This window comes from Ranitomeya variabilis, chromosome 4, assembly GCF_051348905.1.
Source record: "Ranitomeya variabilis isolate aRanVar5 chromosome 4, aRanVar5.hap1, whole genome shotgun sequence".
In the NCBI taxonomy this organism is placed as follows: Eukaryota; Metazoa; Chordata; class Amphibia; order Anura; family Dendrobatidae; genus Ranitomeya; species Ranitomeya variabilis.
In genome coordinates, this window is record NC_135235.1 from 53944337 (window position 1) to 53966085 (window position 21749).

Below are 21749 nucleotides of genomic sequence, written 5' to 3' on the forward strand. Positions count from 1 at the left end.
AATTTTGACCCTGCAGGATGGGGGCAAGACTGTCAGCAATCACCTGGTTTAACAATCGTTTCAGTCTAGTTCCTGTAAATATGGGGAAAGGGCTTCTATAGATGAAATGTGGTGTGTTTTGTTTGGGTTGCTCAGAACTAGGTCCCTTACAAGACTATAGTCCCATAATCATTGTATAGGCAGCTTTGTTTCAAGCTAGTACTATGCAATGCTGATGAATTTCTACAGGTACCTTTTTACTTTTTTTAGTCTTACTTTTAATCTATCTCAATTTATTATTTATCATCACAGATCTTTTCGACTTTCAAGACTTCTTCTGTGCTTCACCAATCCTCTAGAGTGATCTACTTCTTTTAACTCAGCTCTTCTTCATGTTTAAAAGTTTTAGTCCCTGAAAGCTTATTTTTCTTCAATGCATATAATGTCGTTCACTACTTTTTTTTCAGCTTTTTAAGTTTTTTGTTTATTTATACAAAAGTTTCTCTATTCTCTAAGCGATACAAAAATGCAGAGTACAGGAATTCTCGCTAATCCACTTTATATAATACTCTGTTCATTCTGTATGTTACTTTATATGAACAGAATCATGCGTTCCATGGACACTTAACGGTGCATGCAGAATCTGTACTGACCTGTAGACATTCTGTGTGCCCCCATATGCTTCCACGAGAGAAAAGTTCTGTTATGTTACTTAGTACCTTACAATTTTTACGTTTATACATAGAATCCATCAAAAGAATGTTTGTTTTTCCATGTAAAACTAAAGCTAAATGATGTGCAGTGTCACACTTATCCATAATACAACGTGGCAATATGGTAACACTGTTGTTTTGCAAAGCTGGGGTAAAGGGTTCAAATCCCACAAAGGACGTCTTATGTTCTCCCCTGTGTTTGCATGGGTTTCCTCCCATACTTTAAGAACATACTGATAGGGAATTTAAATTGTGAGCCCCACTAGGCACGGTGATGATGATGTCTGTAAAGCGCTGTGGAATATGATACAGTCATGGCTGAAAGTGTTGTCACCCTTGAAATTGTTCGAGAAAATTAAGTATTTTTCCCAGAAAATTATTGTAATTACACATGTTTTGCTATACACATGTTTATTTCCTTTGTACGTATTCAAACAATACAAAAAAAAATTGAGGTAAAAAAAGGGCATATTGGATATAACTCAACACAAAACCCCCAAAATGGCCCAGACAAATTTGTTGACATCTTTCCAAAATTAGGCGTAAACAGCTTTGTTTCAAGCATGTGATGCTCATTCAAACTCACCTGTGGCAAGTAATATGTATGGACAAATGAAAATCCCATTTGAAACCAGATAAAAAGGAGAGAAATTGACCCAAGAAGCACATGGAAATCAATGGAAACAAACTGCTGGAGAGATCTGAAGTGGCCAACAATGAGTCTGGATCTAAATTCCATTGAACACTTGTGGAGAGATCCTAAAATTGCTGTTGTGAAAAGGCGCCTTTAAATATGAGAGATCTGGAGCAGTTTGCAAAAGAAGAGTAGCCCAAAATTCCAGTTGAGAGGTGTAAGAACGATTGATTGCAGTTAATTATTCCAAAGGGTGTACAACCAAATATTAAGTTGAGGGTGCCAATAATTTTATCTGACTCATTTTGAGAGTTTTGTGTGAAATTATGTCCAATTTGCCTTTTTTTCTTTATTTTTGTGCTTTTTCAATACACACAAATGGAATAAACGTGTATAAAAACGTGTACTTGCAATAATTTTCTGGGAGAAATACTTCATTTTCTGGATCAATTTCAAGGGTGCCAACACTTTCAGCCATGACTGTTTAAGCGAGTAAAATAAATAACTAATGCAACTTTCACAAATTTACTCTAGTGCTGTCTGTTTTCCCTCTATTCTCATAACATGACCAACAGGGTTGTTCAGGGAATAGCCCTTCACAGCATCTTTATTGCAAGCTGCACAACTTACAAGTGTGAACTGTAACCAGTTATTGCATACAGTGATATATGTTGACATTGATTAACTAGTCGGCACCTCTTCCTCTGCCTTAATTGCTTCTTTAGATGTTCGATTTTCACATACGAGTGCTATGTGTGTTTTTCATAGACAGTTTCGTACCTGTGATAGTCTATGATGCCATTCACATGTCCGTGATTTTTCCCAAACCGAGAAGTCCGTGGACAATCATGGAGACATTTCCTATTTTGATCCAAGCGGTGGATCAAAATAGGCCAAGTCATTGGGTCCGTGAAAAATATCGAACCACATTTGGATGACATCTGCGGTCCGATTTTCTTGAACTGTCAGAATAGGGAAGGTGGAGACACTTTGTTTTTCCAAATTTCTCCAAGTATGAGATCTAAGAAGTATCGTTTCTCCTTGCGAAGAGTGACATGTTAAGCATGTCGAGGTGAGGAGACTTAAAGCCGCAATGCTCCTCTGGGAAATATGCAAATTGTCTCTTCAGAGAGGAAGAGGACAAGAACTCTAGTGCCACCTATTGGAAGTAGCAATCCTAACAGTCAATGTCGACCCTTTAACGAGCCTTGTCACATGACTTAGGATAAAAGCCAAACCAGAATCTCAATTTGCAGACACTGTGTTTCGGGGTACTGCCCCTCGTCAGTGCAAAGCGGAGATCCGGTTTGGCTGATTGAGAGGTGTCTGACCGGGATCCAAGAATCCTTGCGGAGTGTGACATGTAAGCATGTCGAGGTGCTACTTCCAATAGGTGGCACTAGAGTTCTAGTCCTCTTCCTTTCTGAAGAGACAATTTGCATATTTCCCAGAGGAGCATTGTGGCTTTAAGTCACCTCACCTCGACATGCTTGACATGTCACTCTCCGCAAGGAGAAACGATACTTCTTGGATCCCGGTCAGACGCCTCTCAATCAGCCAAACCAGATCTCCGCTTTGCACTGACGAGGGGCAGTATCCCGAAACACAGTGTCTGCAAATTGAGATTATGGTTTGGCTTTTATCCTAAGTCATGTGACAAGGCTCGTTAAAGGGTCGACATTGACTGTTAGGATTGCTACTTCCGATAGGTGGCACTAGAGTTCTAGTCCTCTTCCTTGCTGAAGAGAAAATTTCCAAGTATGGGAAAAACAGATCACGCTTGGACCACACTGTGATCAAACTCTGATCCAAGTCTGTTCAGAATAATTGGTCCATTTTTCTCATACGTGGAAAAATTGGGCCCGTACACAAATTAAAAACTAATTTTCATACTATGACATCTAATGAAAATCTACTTAACTAAAAACCGGGAAATAAACTAGAACCCTAAATTGTCTGTCCCACTCTTCACATGTGTGACTCCATAATGTTGTGCCTATAAGCTTTCGCATCAAATGGAGTAAAGGTACCGTCACACTAAACGATATCGCTAGCGATCCGTGACGTTGCAGCATCCTGGATAGCGATATCGTTGTGTTTGACATGCAGCAGCGATCAGGATCCTGCTGTGATATCGCTGGTCGTTGATTAAAGTTCAGAACTTTATTTGGTCATCAGATCGCCGTGTATCGTCGTGTTTGACAGCAAAAGCAACGATACCAGCGATGTTTTACAATGGTAACCAGGGTAAATATCGGGTTACTAAGCGCAGGGCCGCGCTTAGTAACCCGATGTTTACCCTGGTTACCAGTGTAAAATGTAAAAAAACAAACAGTACATACTCACCTTCGCGTCCCCCGGCGTCCGCTTCCTGCACTGACTGAGCACCGGCCATAAAGTGAAAGCACAACACAGCGGTGACGTCACCGCTCTGCTGTTAGGGCCGGCACTCAGTCAGTGCAGGAAGCGGACACCGGGGGACGTGAAGGTGAGTATGTACTGTTTTTTTTTTTTACATTTTACACTGGTAACCAGGGTAAACATCGGGTTACTAAGCGCGGCCCTGCGCTTAGCAACCCGATGTTTACCCTGGTTACCCGGGGACTTCGGCATCGTTGGTCGCTGGAGAGCGGTCTGTGTGACAGCTCTCCAGCGACCAAACAGTGACGCTGCAGCGATCGGCATCGTTGTCTGTATCGCTGCAGTGTCGCTTAGTGTGACGGTACCTTAAGTCACTAATGGGTTTGCGCAAGGACAAAGCAGGAATTAGCATCTTTTATCCTGCACCTTAATTTATCTGCATCCTGATATGAACATCATTGCATATAAAATATCTAAACTCTATTGTCACAGTATTAGCCCAGTAAAATGTGCGTGTCCTATACTTTCACTTACAGAGTAAATCAAGAATAGTGCTTTCCTCTGCAGCCTGCAAACCATGATGAATAGGCGGTAATCTTTTAGGAAGAGAACTAGGACACCCACGTGATCTGTGCCGCTCTCATTCTGTGAATAGGGTGCATATTTCTTTTTCTGGTAGATATTTTATTTTAAATTTTAGGAAATATTCAATATTTTATTTTATACTTAAGTAATGTAGTAATGTTTTATTTATTTTTTATTTTCAGTATGATTTCTGAATTCTCGTTTAGGTACAAAATGCATCTTATGCCCTATTTATATGTTTGGTTTTCACGAGGCATGTTCTATCTGTGTTTTTCATGGATAGATCATTTACCCATTAGAGTATGTTCATACTGAGATTTTGGATTGAATTGTGAAACAGACCCTCATCAATCCTAGCAATGGGGCTCATGAACCTCGAGAGTGGGGCTCTACATCGCCGTCCTCAATGGAGTGGAGGTGCACAATCTTGGCCTGCGCTCCATTTATTGTTTACCGAAAATATCCAAGTGCTGTGCTCGGCAGTCTGATATAGAAAAAATGGAGCCAAGTATACGCACATCGAGCCCTGTTCGGGAAGCGGCTGCAAAGTCCTGTTCTTAGGGTTCCATAGCCCAATATTGGGATTGCTGGCAGTCCCAATGGTCGGAACAATCTGCAAATTATTACCTATCCCCTATCCTCTTTGTTAAAGCTCTATGCAGTTTTACAGACAGGAGAGCAAGAGCAGAAAGTCAATGTCCTTCTCCTCCACACCCACGCGCTTCCTGGAAATCATCCCTTGCTGTATAGTTTTCACAGACCAGTCATTGCAAAAGCAAACAGAATATCAAAGTCCACACAGGACACTGGAAGATGTCACCAACAATAATGTAGGTTTCCACTGTATATTAATGGTATTTAGACAGTCTGTAAAGGTGTATAGAGGGTCTTTCCTTCTGTAGGATATTGGATATTAGGCCGGTGTCACAGTACAGTACAACACGGCCAAGTGCTATGCCATAAAACATTGTATAGCACTCGGACCAGTGTTAATGCAGCGCCCCAGAGTCCTGGTCGTTGCAGTACTGTGGCTCCGCCACTATGGGGAGCTATGGTACGTCTGATGGCACTGAAGGAGTTCATCTGATCAGGTATCACAGACACCAATACATTTCACAGCCGGGCCTCCGGGGGGAGCTAAGGGTTCTATTCACTAGGCCACTCCCCACCATAGTGGGTAAACTGGGGGTCAGGCAGGAAGTTAGAGGAGAAGCTGACTGGGTTGGAACCAGGCAACACCTTGTGGCAGAGGGTGTTGTGGGGGGAAGATACAGTAGGGTCTCTGTCAGGGGTGGGATCCTGACAGAGGCTTGGCAACTTGAACGAACGTAACGGGACCGTGCCTGCTCAGGATAGCGGCGGTGCCCAAGAAAGGATCAGAAGCGAGATAGATTGTGCTGAGTGAGAAACGAGATCATAGCAATAGGAGAATACCAGTAGGAGTCGTGCTGTAAGACCAAAGCAGCATCCTACTGAGGCGCATAACCGGTGGCCGGAACGCCGAGAGAGTATCATAATATCCAGCTTCAAGCAATACTCTAAACAGCGGCAGGACAGTCAGTCTAAGGCGGGCTGTCTAACTCAAATCACCTATGAAGTCTTGGGGGGCAACTTGTGGAGAGGGGCGTCTCTAGGGTCCCGGAAGAGCTCCGAGCCTACCCATCAAACGGGTGCCGTCCCAACCAGAACATCAGGGGGGGACGGAGGATTAGCAGAACATCATCTAATCGAGTTGTGAGGGAACTTAAGAAACAGACACAACAGTTGTGGGGTACTTTCCGTAAGCACAGCAGGGAAGGACCACAACACCTAGCGCTAGGGGGAAGGCGCAGATTTCCACCTGTGAAGAGAACTCTGGAGGTGCCATTGGACCGGCCGGACTTGCGCAGCCTGGTGAACCGTATTCCGGACTGAGGACCCAGAGATCTTCAGTAAAGAGGTAAAGAGACTGCAACCTGGTGTCCTCGTTATTTACCGCGACCTGCACCCCACAACTGCACCGCTACACCACCACTTATTGCACCGGACGTCCCCCACTGACAGACAGGGCCACGGACCGGGTCTAGCCATCGTGACAACCCCAGGACTGAGACCCAGAGGCCCGGCTCCGGGTACCCCTCGGCCCTGCGGCGGTGTGGGGGCGCTCCATTAATCTATGGGGCAGCTCAGATCTGAGATTATCTTCTCATGCCAAATCGGCATGAGAGAACAATCACAGCATGCTGCGATTGGCAGCGAAACTCGTCTCACTCGCATCCATATAAGTCTATGGGTGCCAATGACACAACGCACAGCACTCGGATGATATATGCCAACGCCGGCAGCAGAGGAGATGGAGAAATTACTTTCTCTGCCTCCTCCGCAGCTGTGCTCCAATCCTCTCTGTGTGAGAGGCTCGAAGCACAGACGCGTGACACTCAGCTCCCGCTCGCAGCAGAGCAGGAGCCGAGGGTCATTAGCAGATCGTCTCCGATACTCTCGAATCAGATTCCTGCCTATCCTAAGGTTAGGCAACTAATATTAACATCCAAGAAAACTTGAACATTTTATTAGGTATCATGACAATGTAGAGTTATTGAATAGGGTTCGATATATTCAAAGATATTGAGTTTGCCCATGGTCAACTGGTCAACTTTTTGATACTAGAAAAACTCACTGAATGTGGGAATGTAAGAAAGCAATCTGCAGCTCACTTTAAGGGTTATTCCCATCTTATCAAGTTATTGCTAGAGACAAGAGAATCGAACCACGGGACTCTGGTCCAGCATCCAGGTCAGTGGTACCTGGCGGCTAGACAGGAGGCCAGCAAATCTCTTACCTTCCGGCATCACTGATGTGTCATTTGATTCATCAAGCCAGGGCTAATTGAATTCCACACTGGGGATGCCAGAAGATAATAGATTCATGGGCCTCCCTTTGAGCCACCAGGTACCATTGACCTGGATGATGAACTGTAGTCCTGCAGATCAATTTGCTCATCTCTAGTTATCGCCAATCCCAAAAACATCTGATAGCCTTTTGATTTCTGGGTATCCAGCTACTGGGAGGACCCCCATCAGAAGAAAGAAAGGATCTCTGAAATGCATTATTAGAATGGAGGGGTGGCCACAGGTCTCATTCATTGCCTATGAGACTGATCTGTCCTTGGTAATCTCCAACAGTGCCATAGACAATGAAAAGCACTAGTTCACATGCTTGACCACTGCTCTATTCTAATGGGGAATTTCAGCGCCCCAACGATAGCAACTTCACTTAAAGGGGTTGTCAGGTCCAAATTGATATATCAGCAGTGACTTTGTGTGAATGCAGGCTTATGAATTCCCCCAGCGAACATACTGCACATACATATGCCTTAGTATTGTACACATGGACACGGACATCTTGGGTTTTTCCAGTACCGGAAATATCAGCATTTGTGAAAGAGACCTTAATATTTTTTCTATTGTCTGTTTTTAAAGAGACGACCCATGTGCCAGATGAACAGTTGAAGTTTTACAGCCGATACTTCATAAAACTCAAGATCATAGACAAGTAATAAACAGTCAAAGATGACAAAAACACATCCATCTATGATAGCTTTTAACGCTTCCCATTAGGATCAAAGACGTTAACTTTGATATCATTATTATAAGCCCAATAAGAGATAGTAAAAAAAACCAGCACATCTAAAAGAAGCGCATTAAATCTAAGTGTGAACTAACTGCACCCGCGATGTAAGTAAACCTGACAATGAATGCCGCTAACATGAGACACAATTACAGTTCAAAAGAATTAATTTTTACAAAGTGGGCTTGAGTGCCTCGCTCAGCCTTTCCTCCTCCGCACTTTCGGCTTTTGATCATTGATTGATGCAGATATAATTTCTATGGGATAAAATATTTGAAAGTGAAAAAAAGCAAAAAAGAACAAAACAAAAACAATAACTCTAATAATAGCTTCATATAATGTAGACAAATGCATCACGGAAAATATATAACAGAACCTTACCCTCTAGGAATCTTGATTAAATCAAACTCTCAACCTCCCTCGGAGAAAACCTTTAGATGTTTTAATTTAAGAGAGAATGTTCCTATAGAGATAATTATAGGCAAGAAATCATTTGCATAAAGTTATGTTTCATAGACAAACTGGTTCTAAAAATGTCTCTGCAGCTATGTCGTTTATGGCAGAAGAAAAGCTTTTTCGCTAATTATTAGCCCCATCCCCCCATTTGTTTGGATGCCGGCCTGTCCACATTGGATGTGAATAGATAAATTGTTGCAGCAGACGGGCTTCAATGGTTCCGAACAATTCACACACAACAACACTGTACATACTGTTCTCCTGCTAAACAGAAATTATCCGCATGTAAGGTTCCCATCCGTCAGTCGGGTTCAATGAACTCCACGGCTGTTGCGACCAGATTTGTTACAATGAGATTAGTCTATATTGAGCTGGAGCCAGATATTGAAGGACACTGATTTTGGGGCAGCCCTTTCCCACCATTCATCAGAGCAGATATGATTGAAAATACAAAATATCTTTAGACTGTTGTGGATGTGTTGTTATTTCCAGAATGCCAAAAATGTTTAAGGGGATATCCGGGACTTTTTAAAAAAAAAAAGAAAAAAAGTGACCTAGGCGCTACTAACAGGCAGGTAATTGCAACTTACCCACCAGTTGTGCACAGAGCCATTCTTCCCCGGCACAGAGCGTTCACAGAATAGGTGAGAATCCTGGGAATGGAAATCCTACCTATCAGACATTTACTACATATTCTGCCAATGTTTTGCAAACGTTTTTCTGCAAACCAAACTTTTTGAGTGCTTTTCTGGGGACTGGTTAATCATCTGCCAATTTATGAATGTCAGATACAGATACCTATAGTATAAAAAAACAAAATGTATGAACCAGGATATAAATTGATGTGCATGCAGCATGTAAGTGCACGTTCACACTGGCCACTGAACAGAAAAAAAACAGAAACGTAATGATTAAATACCCTGCAGTAAATAAATAAATAAATAGCATAGTGCATGAAAATAATATACGGTATTTAGTTAACATGTTTTGTGATAAAAAAATGTGGAAGCCATCCCATCACTCCTCGGTAACCGTAATTGGGACAGTCCTAATTCATAGTAAAAACCGTACCATATTTCAAGTGACATGCATGTAGATAAGGGCTGAGACAGACTCATTAATGTGCCAAAAAGCAGCAAAAAAAGCAACAAAAGCTAAGCAAAATCTGCTTTGTTTGAAGTAAGTTTCCTACTGCCAATAGCGCAGGTTTGGCCTGCAGAAAAAGATGCATCAAAAATGCAACACGTGAACTTAGTTTAGAATCTCATATGAAGCTGGGCATGAGTAAGGATGCATATACAAAGTCCCCAATTTAAAGTTGTGCCATATAGTGTGCCCCTTAGTTTTAGCATACATAGTGGTCCAGAAGGTAGGAAAAGTCACTTCCATCTATTAGGCAGCATGCTTGTCTGGGATGTGCAACCCTTGAACTTCCCCAGCACCTAGCATTTGACGGCCATTCCCGTAACTTTCTTAAGAAGTGTGCTAGTTGTCCCCACAGATAACTGTACATTTTTGTCCATGTCTCACCCCAAAAATTGTGCCATGCATACTATTCCTTCGCACCCCTCCGTACTGTGTAATGTTACCTGTGTTCTTACCCCTCCAAACCATTGTGCGTTGCTACCAGTGTCCTGACCCAACCTTCTCCCCACAAGGATTCTACCTGGAAACCTATGTACTCCATACCCTTTCCCCTACAATGTAATGCCCCTCTACCTGCCCAATTCCAAGTAAAGTGAATGGTGGCTAGTTGCTTCCACATCTACCCCTGGTAATGTCCCCCCTCTATTATACTTCATCTCTCTTGCTCCAGTGCTCCCCCGCTCTATTCCTTCTCCATGGGTCTACTGGAAAAAGCCAGCTATCTCCAGCAACGCCATTGACAATGAAGACATTGGTGTCATGTACGTGCAGCCACTGTTACATTCCGGCCCAGTTATTTCAGCGACCTGTCCTCATGGTCATTGGGGTCCAGTGGTTTGATCCACAAATTATCATCTATTTTCTTGCAACGGTTATAGCTTTAATTGTTCAGGAATGAACCTTTAAAAATCTCTCCTATTGCTGTCATCATATTATATAGCACAGTGTACTTACAATTGCTCATTTTGTCTTTCTACCCAGTTAATTCTTCTCTTTTCTTTTAAGCTCTGTGTAGAAACAGGAATTCTCTATTCTCTGCATGAGTCATCATCACGGTAAAAGATCCTGGCAGGAGGGAGCAGAGGACCAGCTGGGTAAGGAGTTAAAGAGGGAGATGGCTCATCCAGGGAAAAGAGATTTCCTGTTTTACAGCTTAGGAAGAATCAGCTAGTCTGTTTTTAATCACGTGATTTCATAGACCTAATGGAAAAGAGAAGAATTAACTGGGTCGAAAGGCAAAATGAGCAATTGTAAGTACACAGTGCTATATAGTATAATAAATACAATATATTAAGAGGATACATATTTTGATGGAAGGAGGAATGCTTCTTTAATTATTATCTTCCTTATAGAATATATTAGGATCAATTACGGTTGTTTTAACACGTTGGAAAGTGGTCATAAAGAAGTCACTATTGATCAAGTAGTGTATAATTTTCTGAAGCACCTGAGACCAGAAATAGCCAGAAGTAGAACAAATACACTTTTTAATAACAGCAATATTTCATAGAACAGCAAATTACGATAACACTCCTAACCATCCTTCCCGCGAGTTTTCTTCTGTCGTTTACAGATAATGATTATGACCTTAGCGTTTGTGATATTACCAGGTTCTTAAAGGTCTTGCATAACTGCGACCCTTCTCGGGTTTTATGATATTGACCGTCTAATGAAGAGTACCTAGCTGTATGATGTTTATGAGTTTTATAAGAAGGAACAGTCCTTTTTACATCACCGCCATCGCTGTATTCTCTTCCATTTGACATAATGGTCTTTGTGCAGAATGTAGGTCATAAAAAGGGCTGCACCGGCGTCTTCTGTCCTGGTACCTGTAGAGAAAACAAAAAACAACATATATAGAGGCAGCTGACCGGACGTATCTACCGGCTAGAAAATAGCCTAATAAATACTTTGCACTGATCACTTCTCTGCGGAACATCAATTTGGTTTCCCTTGCACAGCGAGACAGTCCCTCTACCCTACCCGCTAATCCTCTAATGATACCTCATTGCTTTGCTGCAGCGAGATCCCCAACAGATGACATTTGAGATCTCCGCACAGAATTTTAACTAGTCCCTCAGCCGCACAACCCATAGTTCAATGTTTTACAATTCACTGTCTGCATCCCAAGCAAGAGATGATTTAACGTTCATGTTCTAAATTGAGGTTTTACAATTGCCACTAAAGGTTCCTGTGAACCGAGCAAGAATTTATTAATGAGCTTTACTAATTCCAAAAGGATTAACTGCAGCCTGTAATAGGCCCATTCGATCGATGGATTATGTCTGTTATATAAAGAGGAGTTTTTTCTATTAGGAATATAAAGAACTGAGCAAAAGTTTTAGGCAACTGTGAATAAAAAAGCTCTAAGGTAAGAATGATTTTTCAAAATAGACATATTAATAGCTTATTTTAATCAATTATTAATAATTGCAAAGTGAAAAAACAAAAGAGAAATTTAAATCAAATTAATATTTGGTGTGACCGCCATCTGCTTTCATCAGTTCTTGCCGGTACACTTGTACACAGTTTCTGGAGGAACTTGACAGTGTGATTGTTCCAAACATCTTGTAGAGCTAACCACAGATCTGTGGATGTTTGCCAGGACTTGAACTTTAGAGCCACCTTTTGGATGTAGCAATTCCAAAAGTCAATATCAACCTTTTCACAAGACTTGCCACATTTACCTAGACTAAAAGCCAAAGCGGAATATCAATTTGCAGGCATTTGTTTCGGGGTGTTGCCTCTCCTCAGGGCAAATCATTATATCTGATTTAGCTGTATGAGAGGCCTCTGATCGGGGTCTAAGGTCGGGGTCACACTTGAGAGTATGATGCAAGAAACTTGCGAGTGTGTGGCTGCATGTATTTCTACACAGCTGAACGCACAGGTCCCGAGTTCCAGGTATTGATACGAGAGACTCGTGCGAGTTTCTTGCATCACACTCGCAAGTGTGACCCTGGCCTAAGGGGTAGTGTTGCTTCATCTGTCTCTTCACGTAATCCTAGACAGACTGGATGATGTTAAGGGCTCTACGGTGGACACATATTTGCTGCCAGGACTCCTTGTCCTTCTTTACACTACACACCATTCTTAATGACATTGGCTGTATGCCTGGGTCCGTTGTTCTGCTGCAGAATGAATTTGGAGTCGATCAGATCATAGTATTACATGATTTGAAAAAGTTATGAACTTTATATTGGACTTTCATAGCGAGATACAGGATTTTCATTTGACTAGTCTATAGAAGGTAAATGTTGCAAAATATTGATGAAACCCTATTGGAAAAATTGTTTTATTTATTTTGACAAAATACATGCATTTAAAAAAAAAAAAATCACCCAAAGTTGGACATTCCCTTTGGATCAAATCATTAGCTTGATTCCAGACTACCTTCCTTTAGATGTACATGGTAAATTATAAAAACATGAAAGCATTTACTGGGAATTAGTGATGAGCAAATATACTCGTTACTCGAGATTTCCCGAGCATGCTCAGGGGACCTCCGAGTATTTTTTAGTGCTCGGAGATTTAGTTTTTATTGCCGCAGCTGAATAATTTACATCTGTTAGCCAGCATAAGTACATGTGGGGGTTGCCTGGTTGCTGGGGAATCCCCACATGTAATCAAGCTGGCTAACAGATGTAAATCATTCAGCTGCGGCAATGAAACTAAATCTCCGAGCACTAAAAAATACTCGGAGGACCCCCGAGCATGCTTGGGAAATCTCGAGTAACGAGTATATTCGCTCATCACTACTTGGAATACTTTGTTCCTTTCCCAAGATGCTTTAGGCCTGTGCTAAACTGCTACTTTTTGACATGCTACTGATTGATAATAACTATTTGGTGGCTGCTGCACTTCAAACAATAGCACACAACTCAATGTATTGCTTTGGACTGCAGTTGTAGCTAAATTGCAGTGTAGCAGAGATCTTAATCAATTTGCCCTCTATTACAAAAACGGGAGTGCAGGTGTTTTGTAGCATTGATCGGCCAATTGTCAGTGCAGGGAATCTGTATGATTATGCCCTGACTGGTTAGCACGCGCGTGGATCGAGGCCCCAAAGTGCAGTGGATCGAGGAGAGCCTTGAGGGGCATGACTAAGTACCCCAAGACTGACCCCAGATGCAGGGCAACTGACTGTGCCGCGATCTGAAGAAAGACCCGGGGAGACGGGACAAGGTGCTACACCAAGACTGACTTCGGTCACACGGCAGCTTAACCCTCAATGAGATATGAAGGTGCTATCGGACATGACTGTTATACAGGCAGGCAGGTGTAGGACCCTGTTCAGACAGGATGGACAGGAGCGGCTTTAGGGAGAACTGGGTCTCTGACAAGGCGGTACTAGACCGCAAGTGAGGACAGACAGGGAACTGCAGACGCTGACAGGCATGGAACCGCAGATGCTGTCAGGCAGGGAACTGCAGACGTGGAATGGCAGGAAACCGCAGACGCGGACAGGCAATACAGGACTCTGTTCCCAAGGAGTAAAAAGGGTCAGGTTCACACAGGACGCATACAAAGATAGGAGCAGACAAGACAGACTGGAACAAGTTCACACAGGTTGCTTACAATGAAGTAGCAAGTGTTCTCACTAAACAGATTCGGACACTGCAGGCTTTATGGATAGAAACAGGTTCAGACACTGCAGGTTTTAGGAATAGGAACAGGTTCAGACACTGCAGGTTTTAGGGATAGTTACAGGTATAGACACTGCAGGTCTAGGGTTAGGTACAGGTAGACACAGCAGGTTTAGAGAAAAATCCAGACTTAGATACAAACAGGTTCAGGGATTGGTCCTTATTCAGAGAAGGACATATTCAGGTATAGGTTCAGGCCTAGTATTCAGCTCCCAGGGAGGCAGAAACAGGAATGAACAGACACAGATATATATACACTGGTCAGGCCTGGGTATTCAGCCCTCAAGGTGGCAGGAACAGGAGAGAACCTAGTAAATCAGCAGTTGCACACACTGAAAGAGAATGTTGCTCAGGTACCTTCCAACAGGTGGAGGTGCCTTAAAGCAAACATGTCAGCAGGATTTTTCTAAGTAAACCACAGACACTGTCAGGCTGGCGTTCTTGTAGTGATTAAAATTATACCTGGTGTGATTAAATCCATCTTGTGGTTGTTTAATCTGTATTTCCAGTTTCTTAATGAGATTTTTGTGCTTCAGGGCGGGTCTGTGGGTGGGGTGGGGCTTTATGTGGTGCTGTGTTCACATATTCATCCTTATGGGCATCCTTCAGTGACCTGCCTCCTATTTTACATACTGCACATAATATTGGTGGCTTAGAAAACATTTTTTTACATCCAGCAAAAATGGTGCCGGTAGCGATGCCTGCGCAGTAGTATCTATCTCTTACGAAATAATGACAAAATATTCTTGCCTAACCAGTGCTTGGAGTTTATCAGGATTTCTTTCTTTTTGTTTGTCTACCCGCTTTTTCGGGACTGACCATAGATTTTCAATGGGATTGTGATCTGGGGACTTTCCTGGCCATGGACCCAAAATTTCTATGTTTGGTTGTCCAAGCCTCTTAGTGTTGTCTTGTGACATAGTCTGCATCATCCTGGTGAAAGCATTGTTCATCACCTAATTTCTCGTGCATCATTGGGAGAAGTTAAGGTACCTTTACACTAAGCGACTTTACAACGATAACGATAGCGATCCGTGACGTTGCAGTGTCCTGGATAGCGATATCGTTGTGTTTGACACGCAGCAGCGATCTGGATCCTGCTGTGATATCGCTGGTCGTTGCTGAAAGTTCAGAACTTTATTTGGTCATCAGATCGGCGTGTATCGCCATGTTTGACAGCAAAAGCAACGATGCCAGCAATGTTTTACAATGGTAACCAGGGTAAATATCGGGTTACTAAGCGCAGGCCGCGCATAGTAACCCGATATTTACCCTGGTTACTATTGTAAAAGTGAAAAAAAAACAGTACATACTCACCCTCTGATGTCTGCCACGTCCCCCGGCGTCCGCGCTGCTGCTCAGAGCTTCCTGCACTGAGTGTGTCAGTGCCGGCCGGAAAGCAAAGCACAGCGGTGACGTCACCGCTCTGCTGTTAGGGCCGGCGCTCACACAGTGCAGGGAAGCGGACGCCGGGGGACGCGAATGTAAGTATGTAGTGTTTGTTTTTTTACATTTAACACTGATAACCAGGGTAAACATCGGGTTACTAAGCGTGGCCCTGCGCTTAGCAACCCGATGTTTACCCTGGTTACCCGGGGACTTCGGCATCGTTGGTCGCTGGAGAGCGGTCTGTGTGACAGCTCTCCAGCGACCAAACAGCGACGCTGCAGCGATCGCCATCATTGTCGGTATCGCTGCAGTGTCGCTTAGTGTGAAGGTACCTTTACTCTTGGAGGATGATCAGATAACATTCATGGCAGTGTTCTTAAGCAAAGAGGTGAGCACCCTCCATAGATGAAAAGCCCCACACATGAATGGTCTCAGGATGCTTTACTGTTGACAGATACAGGACTCATGGTATGGCTCACCTTTTCTTCTCTGGGCACACAATCTTATAGATCTCCCAAATTGCCTGAAGGGGCTTCATCTGGTGCTCTCAGCTATAAGAACCTGTATCCATCCAAATCTTTGATGACTCTTTTTACAAAAAAATAATTTTTCAAAATGGACAATCTCATTGTATTACACCTCTCTTACATTTTTTCTATGAAGAAAACATTTCATGTTAATAATGTAATTAACACCTTAATGACTAAGCTTAAAAGGGTCTTTAGTGATGGGCAATTATTATTTAGTTTTTGGATTTTCAACATTTTTGGAGCTCTTACTTTTCATATTTTTTCATTTGCATGACTGCATGAAGCCTTGTTTTATGTGGAGGAAATTGGATTATTTTTTGTCTTTTAGGTAACATATGAATTGCTGTATAATGTACACAGGAGAAATGATGCTCCACTGATTGAGTTTTTATGAATATATAATGTTTTCTGAAATTCTCACCTTAGCCACAGATTCATTCTGATCTAATACATTTAGAGCACTTTTCTTGGGACCAGTAGGCACAAGTTGTTTTATTATTACTGTCACTTGGATCTGTCTGTCACAGGCAGTTTGTATTTTACTAACATACATATCTTTAAGTACTTACAGTAATACTTTGATTAACACGTGCATCTACTTACAAATTTTCTTAGATACGTGCCGTCACTCATTTGATTTGTTGCTTTATGATGCAAGCCGAGAAAAAAAGGACAAATCATGCAATATGCTAAAAAAGAGAATGGACAGCACCTCCAAAAATCATACATTGATCTAATACCGCTAGGCAAAAATATATATAACTGAACATTAGGTTCTTAGTTTAACATTCTGATCAATAAAAGGCAATAAACATTAGGATCCATTGAAAGGTCACAGTGACGTGGCAGTGGGCTTCATATAGTCTGATCAGAATGAACTAAGAACCTCGATTTCGGTTATTTATATTGTTGCCTATCGGCATTAGATCAATGTATGATTTTTTGGAGGTGCGTTCCATGCTCCTTTTTTAGAATAGAGATGAAACAGGCTATGCTGAAGTTCGGAGAGGGACATTATCATGACAGCATTGACGCCGATTCATCATTGTTATTTATATTGCTTTTCATATTGAACAGTAATCTTGACGTTAATGTGAATTGATGCCAGTGTTGTCGTTCCTTCTACAATAGCCCATACGCCGATAATTAATTGCTGTGTGTATATTCTATCTCCAGAGATCTGCGGAATAACCTGATTAGCACCATCGAGCCAGGGGCCTTTTATGGACTTTCTGAACTGAGGCGTCTGTAAGTATTAATTCTGTTTGAATTACTTTGCAAATTGTGTTCACATCGACATTCTTACCACAGGGAATGGCAATATGTCACCAAGCAATAACAGTAGATCAGCTCCTGGCGCAGGGCGGAAAGTCTTACCGTGTTTTTAAGATATTTGTGGATGTACTACAATGATTGCTTCTCCATGGAACATGTTCAGCCTTTTATGTAAATAATGACTCTGTTCTTACCAAAAATTCAACCATCCATTTAGTTCTGTTCCACAAGTCACAGAAAAATGGTCACCTGGCTAAATCACTGAAGCAACATTGACACCTTGTATTGTTGCTGGAGAAGGTAATATATATGTGCACACAGAGCTTTTTTTCGGGTGCTGAAAAACTACGAGTTTTCTATTGCAAAACCGTATCAGGAAATGCTCCTTCTTTGTGGAATTTTTTGGAGGAGTTTTTTGTTTCCTAAAACATTTTATGAAGCACTTTTGAAATGTTTTTTAAGCGTTTTGAATATTTTTCTAATAAAGCATTTTCTTTGCAGCCTTCTGATTGGATAGTCCTTAATTTGGAGCTTTTTCCATCAGGAGTCAGCTTGGTTAGCAATGTTCAATTTGGAGAGCAGTGACTTTCTCTTTGCAATCTTGTCATGGGCAACATTGTTATTCAGTATCCTGCTGATGGTGGACTCATGAACATTAACATTAGCTAATGTGGAAAAGGCCTTAAGTTGCTTAGATATTATCTTGGGTTCCTTTGTCGCCTTCCAGATTATTATATGCATTGCTCTTATGTTTGTGGAACACTCCTGGGGAGGGTAATATTGGTCTTGAATATCCTCCATTTGTACTCAAGCTGTCTGGCTGTAGATTGGTGGAGTCCAAACTCTTTAGAGATGGTTTTATAACCTTTTCTAGCCTGATGAGCATCAACAATTCTTCTTTGGAGGTCCTCAAGAGTGATCTTTGTTTGTGCTATGATCAATTCCGCAAACTTGTGTTTTGAGTATCAAACTTTGATAGACGCCTTCTCTTAAAATAAAATAGGTCACCCACTTACACCTGATTGTCATTCCAAAATATCCCATAAGTCTTGTTCATGTTGTTCATTTTAACCTGAACGTAAGAAAGTAACAATATTTTTGTGATCCTTGTTGAAGTGTAGAACAGCTGCAGACTTATACTGTAGAGGGACTATTTAAAGAAGACAGCAGATGTTGCTGTGTTAATTGTTAGAGCATGTTAATACTGTACTTTGTGACCTCTCCGATTTACTTATGTCAGTTTTTCTCCTGCAATCCTCCTTGATCCTCGTGATGATACAGATGATGGTTACTTCATGTGCTAAGTAAAACAGTTTATTCTACCACAACGTCTGACTGCTGATGATTCTGCTGAAAGCAGAAATCTGCAACTGTCCCCTCCAAATATCTCCCTTAAATATGGAGTACACCAGAAAATCACAATCATCAACATCAGCCCTCAAATTAAGAGCACTAGATACTTCAACCTAGAACATGAAGTTAAAGGACCTGGTCTTAAGCTACAAGTCTGCAGTCACTCTATGTGACTGCAAACTTGTGAATCCTCACATTGCGAGCCATGAACACTGTGGGGATTCTCTAGTACCAGCAACGCCAGTGACAGCCATGTGACTACAAGTATGCAATATTGCACACTCCTGGCCGTTTTTCGAGTAGACCATTTCTGACCTCACTCAATATACTTGCATTGAGTGACGCTGAGCCTATCAAGTAAAAATGTGGCCGGAAGTATGCGTATCGCATTCTTGGGGTCACGTGACGGCCGCTCCCAACGCCGGCACCAGAAAATCTTCACAGTGTGTGCAGTGTGAGGATTCTCAAGTCTGCAGTCACATAGAGTGACTGAAGATTTGTAACTCAACACCGGACAACCCTTTTAAACAATATTTACATCTCGAGTGCTATCTAAGTTTGTAAAATAAGAAAAAACCCTTATCCAAATTGAAACTTGACGGAGAGTTTAATAGGATTTACTGGAGCTGAGTACTTCTGGCGCCGCATCTATCATTTCATCAAGAGAGCAATCCGAGAATCAACGAGCATGACTGTGTATTTGTAGAGATTATTGTATATCAGACGCTTACATGTGTTCAAGCTGTTTATATGTTTTCCAGCCATTAAACAGGAGACTGAACAGTCATTCAGGTTTAATTGTTCGGAGAGCACAGTTTGTTCTCGCTACTGAAGTACTGTAGGCGAAGCTGCCGAGATCTATAGGTTTTCCTATAACCTCATAAGCAAACACGTGTGCTGCTGTTACAAGTGGCAGGCAGCTGGGATGCAAATTAGGCAGTAATTTCACAATAAAGTTGATTTATTCTTTTGCTGAAGAAGTAGTCATTAAAACTCTTCGGTCCAGATTGCTAAAAATGAGAAAAAGCTAAAAACACATTAAAATGTTACAACCTGTATTCGACACTCAAAAGTTGCTTAAATCTACCCTGTAAATACAACTATAAATGTGACTATATATTTCCCCATGTAAGATCGTAATACCTGGAACCCTGTGTTTTGCAGCCGCTGTCCCCCTGGTAGCCCATTCTCATCGTCTCCAAACTGGTCCCTACAGAAGCAAAGGAAGCACTGTGGAAAGTCTGAACCAGGCGTCCCCTGCCGGTTCTCTGCCACATGGTAAGCCCAGCACCTTCGTCATTGGAGCTGGTCTATCCTACCCAATAGAAAGGGAGGCATGGTTCAGACTTTGCACTGTGTTTGGAGAAAAGGAGAACGGAATGCCAAATGTACACAAGTCTGTATAAAACTGGTACTGGAAAAAACAGTACCGGTGTCATCAGTGTTTTGGATCAGTATGCCATCCATCTGTCATCTGTCATTTTCCTCTTTCGTTGGGTGATTGGCAGACTGTTTAAACCGTAAGATTATCGTGAAACGAGTGTTCATTGGAACACTCATTCACGGTAATTGTGCAGTGTAATTGCACCTTTAGAATCAATCCCATACAGTTCCAGGAGAAACAGCAAAAGAACAGCGTAGAGTAGAGTAATATGAATTGTTATTTAATTTTGGAATACAAGTAATTACCCCCTGAGGAAGTGAATCAATACATGTGAAACATGCATTAAAGAATATGTTTCTGTGGTAACGTTGCATAGTGAATCACATTATGGGTAAAAGCATTTTGCTGCATACATATGAATGGGTACATATATGTTTGTATGTATGCAATGTCAGCTCTCACAATTGTGTCTTATCATTTGAAATTCTATACAACTTACGTCTATATCTATTATACCTATTTTACAATACTATATGCAGAGCTCTATTATCAATGTTGTGGCTTTTGTTGTCTCTTATGTTATTTGGTTTATTAAATATTGTTTTACACATGTATATCTAATAAAAAATATCTATATTTTTAGCTAAAAATTCCCCCTTCCGTTTTTGTATACAATATTTTTCAAAGTAGACACCTAAAAAGTGGTTATCAATTTGGTCTCGGTCATAAGGGCTGCAAGGATACAATACTAAATGTAATAATTGTATTTTTGCTTTGAAGTGAATGGACCTGAGATACTATCACACAAACTATAGACCAGAGGGGCGCCATTTATAGAAGGAATCAACATTTGTTTTAATCTCTTTCAATGAATGGAACCATCTAGATAGTCTGTATAGCCAGCAATTTAGATCAAGGATTTAATCTAAATTTATTATTATTTTTATTTCCTTACAGAGATTTATCCAATAACCGTATCGGTTGTCTGTCATATGAAATGTTCATTGGACTCAGCAGTCTCCACAAACTGTACGTGTATGGCTTTTTTGCAAAATTCTATCAAATATGATAATTTGTAATTTGATCATTTTTAAGCTAAAAGGTTCTAAACACCTAGAATGTAAATTTAGTATTTTTCTGAACTACATGTATTTTTTTAAAAAAAATGACAGTAGGTTTTCGTTAAAAATGTTGGACTGTTTGCTTCTGTGTCCTTTGTGTACATATCAGACTGCAAAATAAGGTAACAGTCAAATCCATCAGTGAACTTGTTCTGGTGGAAGAGTTTGTTACAATTCCTTTGTAATACTTCTCTTTAAAGCTGATTTATGATGATATTGAAATTAATATTTTATAAGGTCATAAATCAGCTAATATAATTAAGGAGAAAAGAGATAAGAAGCTCGAATTTGAACTTAACTTTCATGTTGAGGAGAAGACAGGAGAGACTGGAGACTTGGCCTAAGAAGTCCACGTTTTAGAAATGAGACTGAACTGCATCAAGCAGCTTGCAAAGCATTAGAATACATGAAAGCTGCAGAAGAAGGCACATTAAAATCATACATTTAAAACAATTTATGGATTTTTTTCATACAGATTTTTTTTTTCATATGAGTTGTGCAATGAAATTTACAAAAGGATAAAAGTCATTGCATAGTCGTTTAATAATTGTAATAAAATGAATGATAAATC

At 41.3% G+C, this 21749-nt stretch overlaps 1 protein-coding gene across 1 annotated transcript in view; it reads left to right on the forward strand.

The window, feature by feature from the left end:
* ADGRA1 (adhesion G protein-coupled receptor A1) overlaps window positions 1–21749 on the forward strand; it is an 847935-nt gene that overhangs the window by 153482 nt on the left and 672704 nt on the right. The window contains exons 3-4 of the mRNA XM_077258539.1: window positions 17222–17293; window positions 21015–21086. Of these exons, the coding sequence (XP_077114654.1) occupies window positions 17222–17293; window positions 21015–21086 (144 nt within the window). The remainder of the gene's footprint in view (window positions 1–17221; window positions 17294–21014; window positions 21087–21749) is intronic.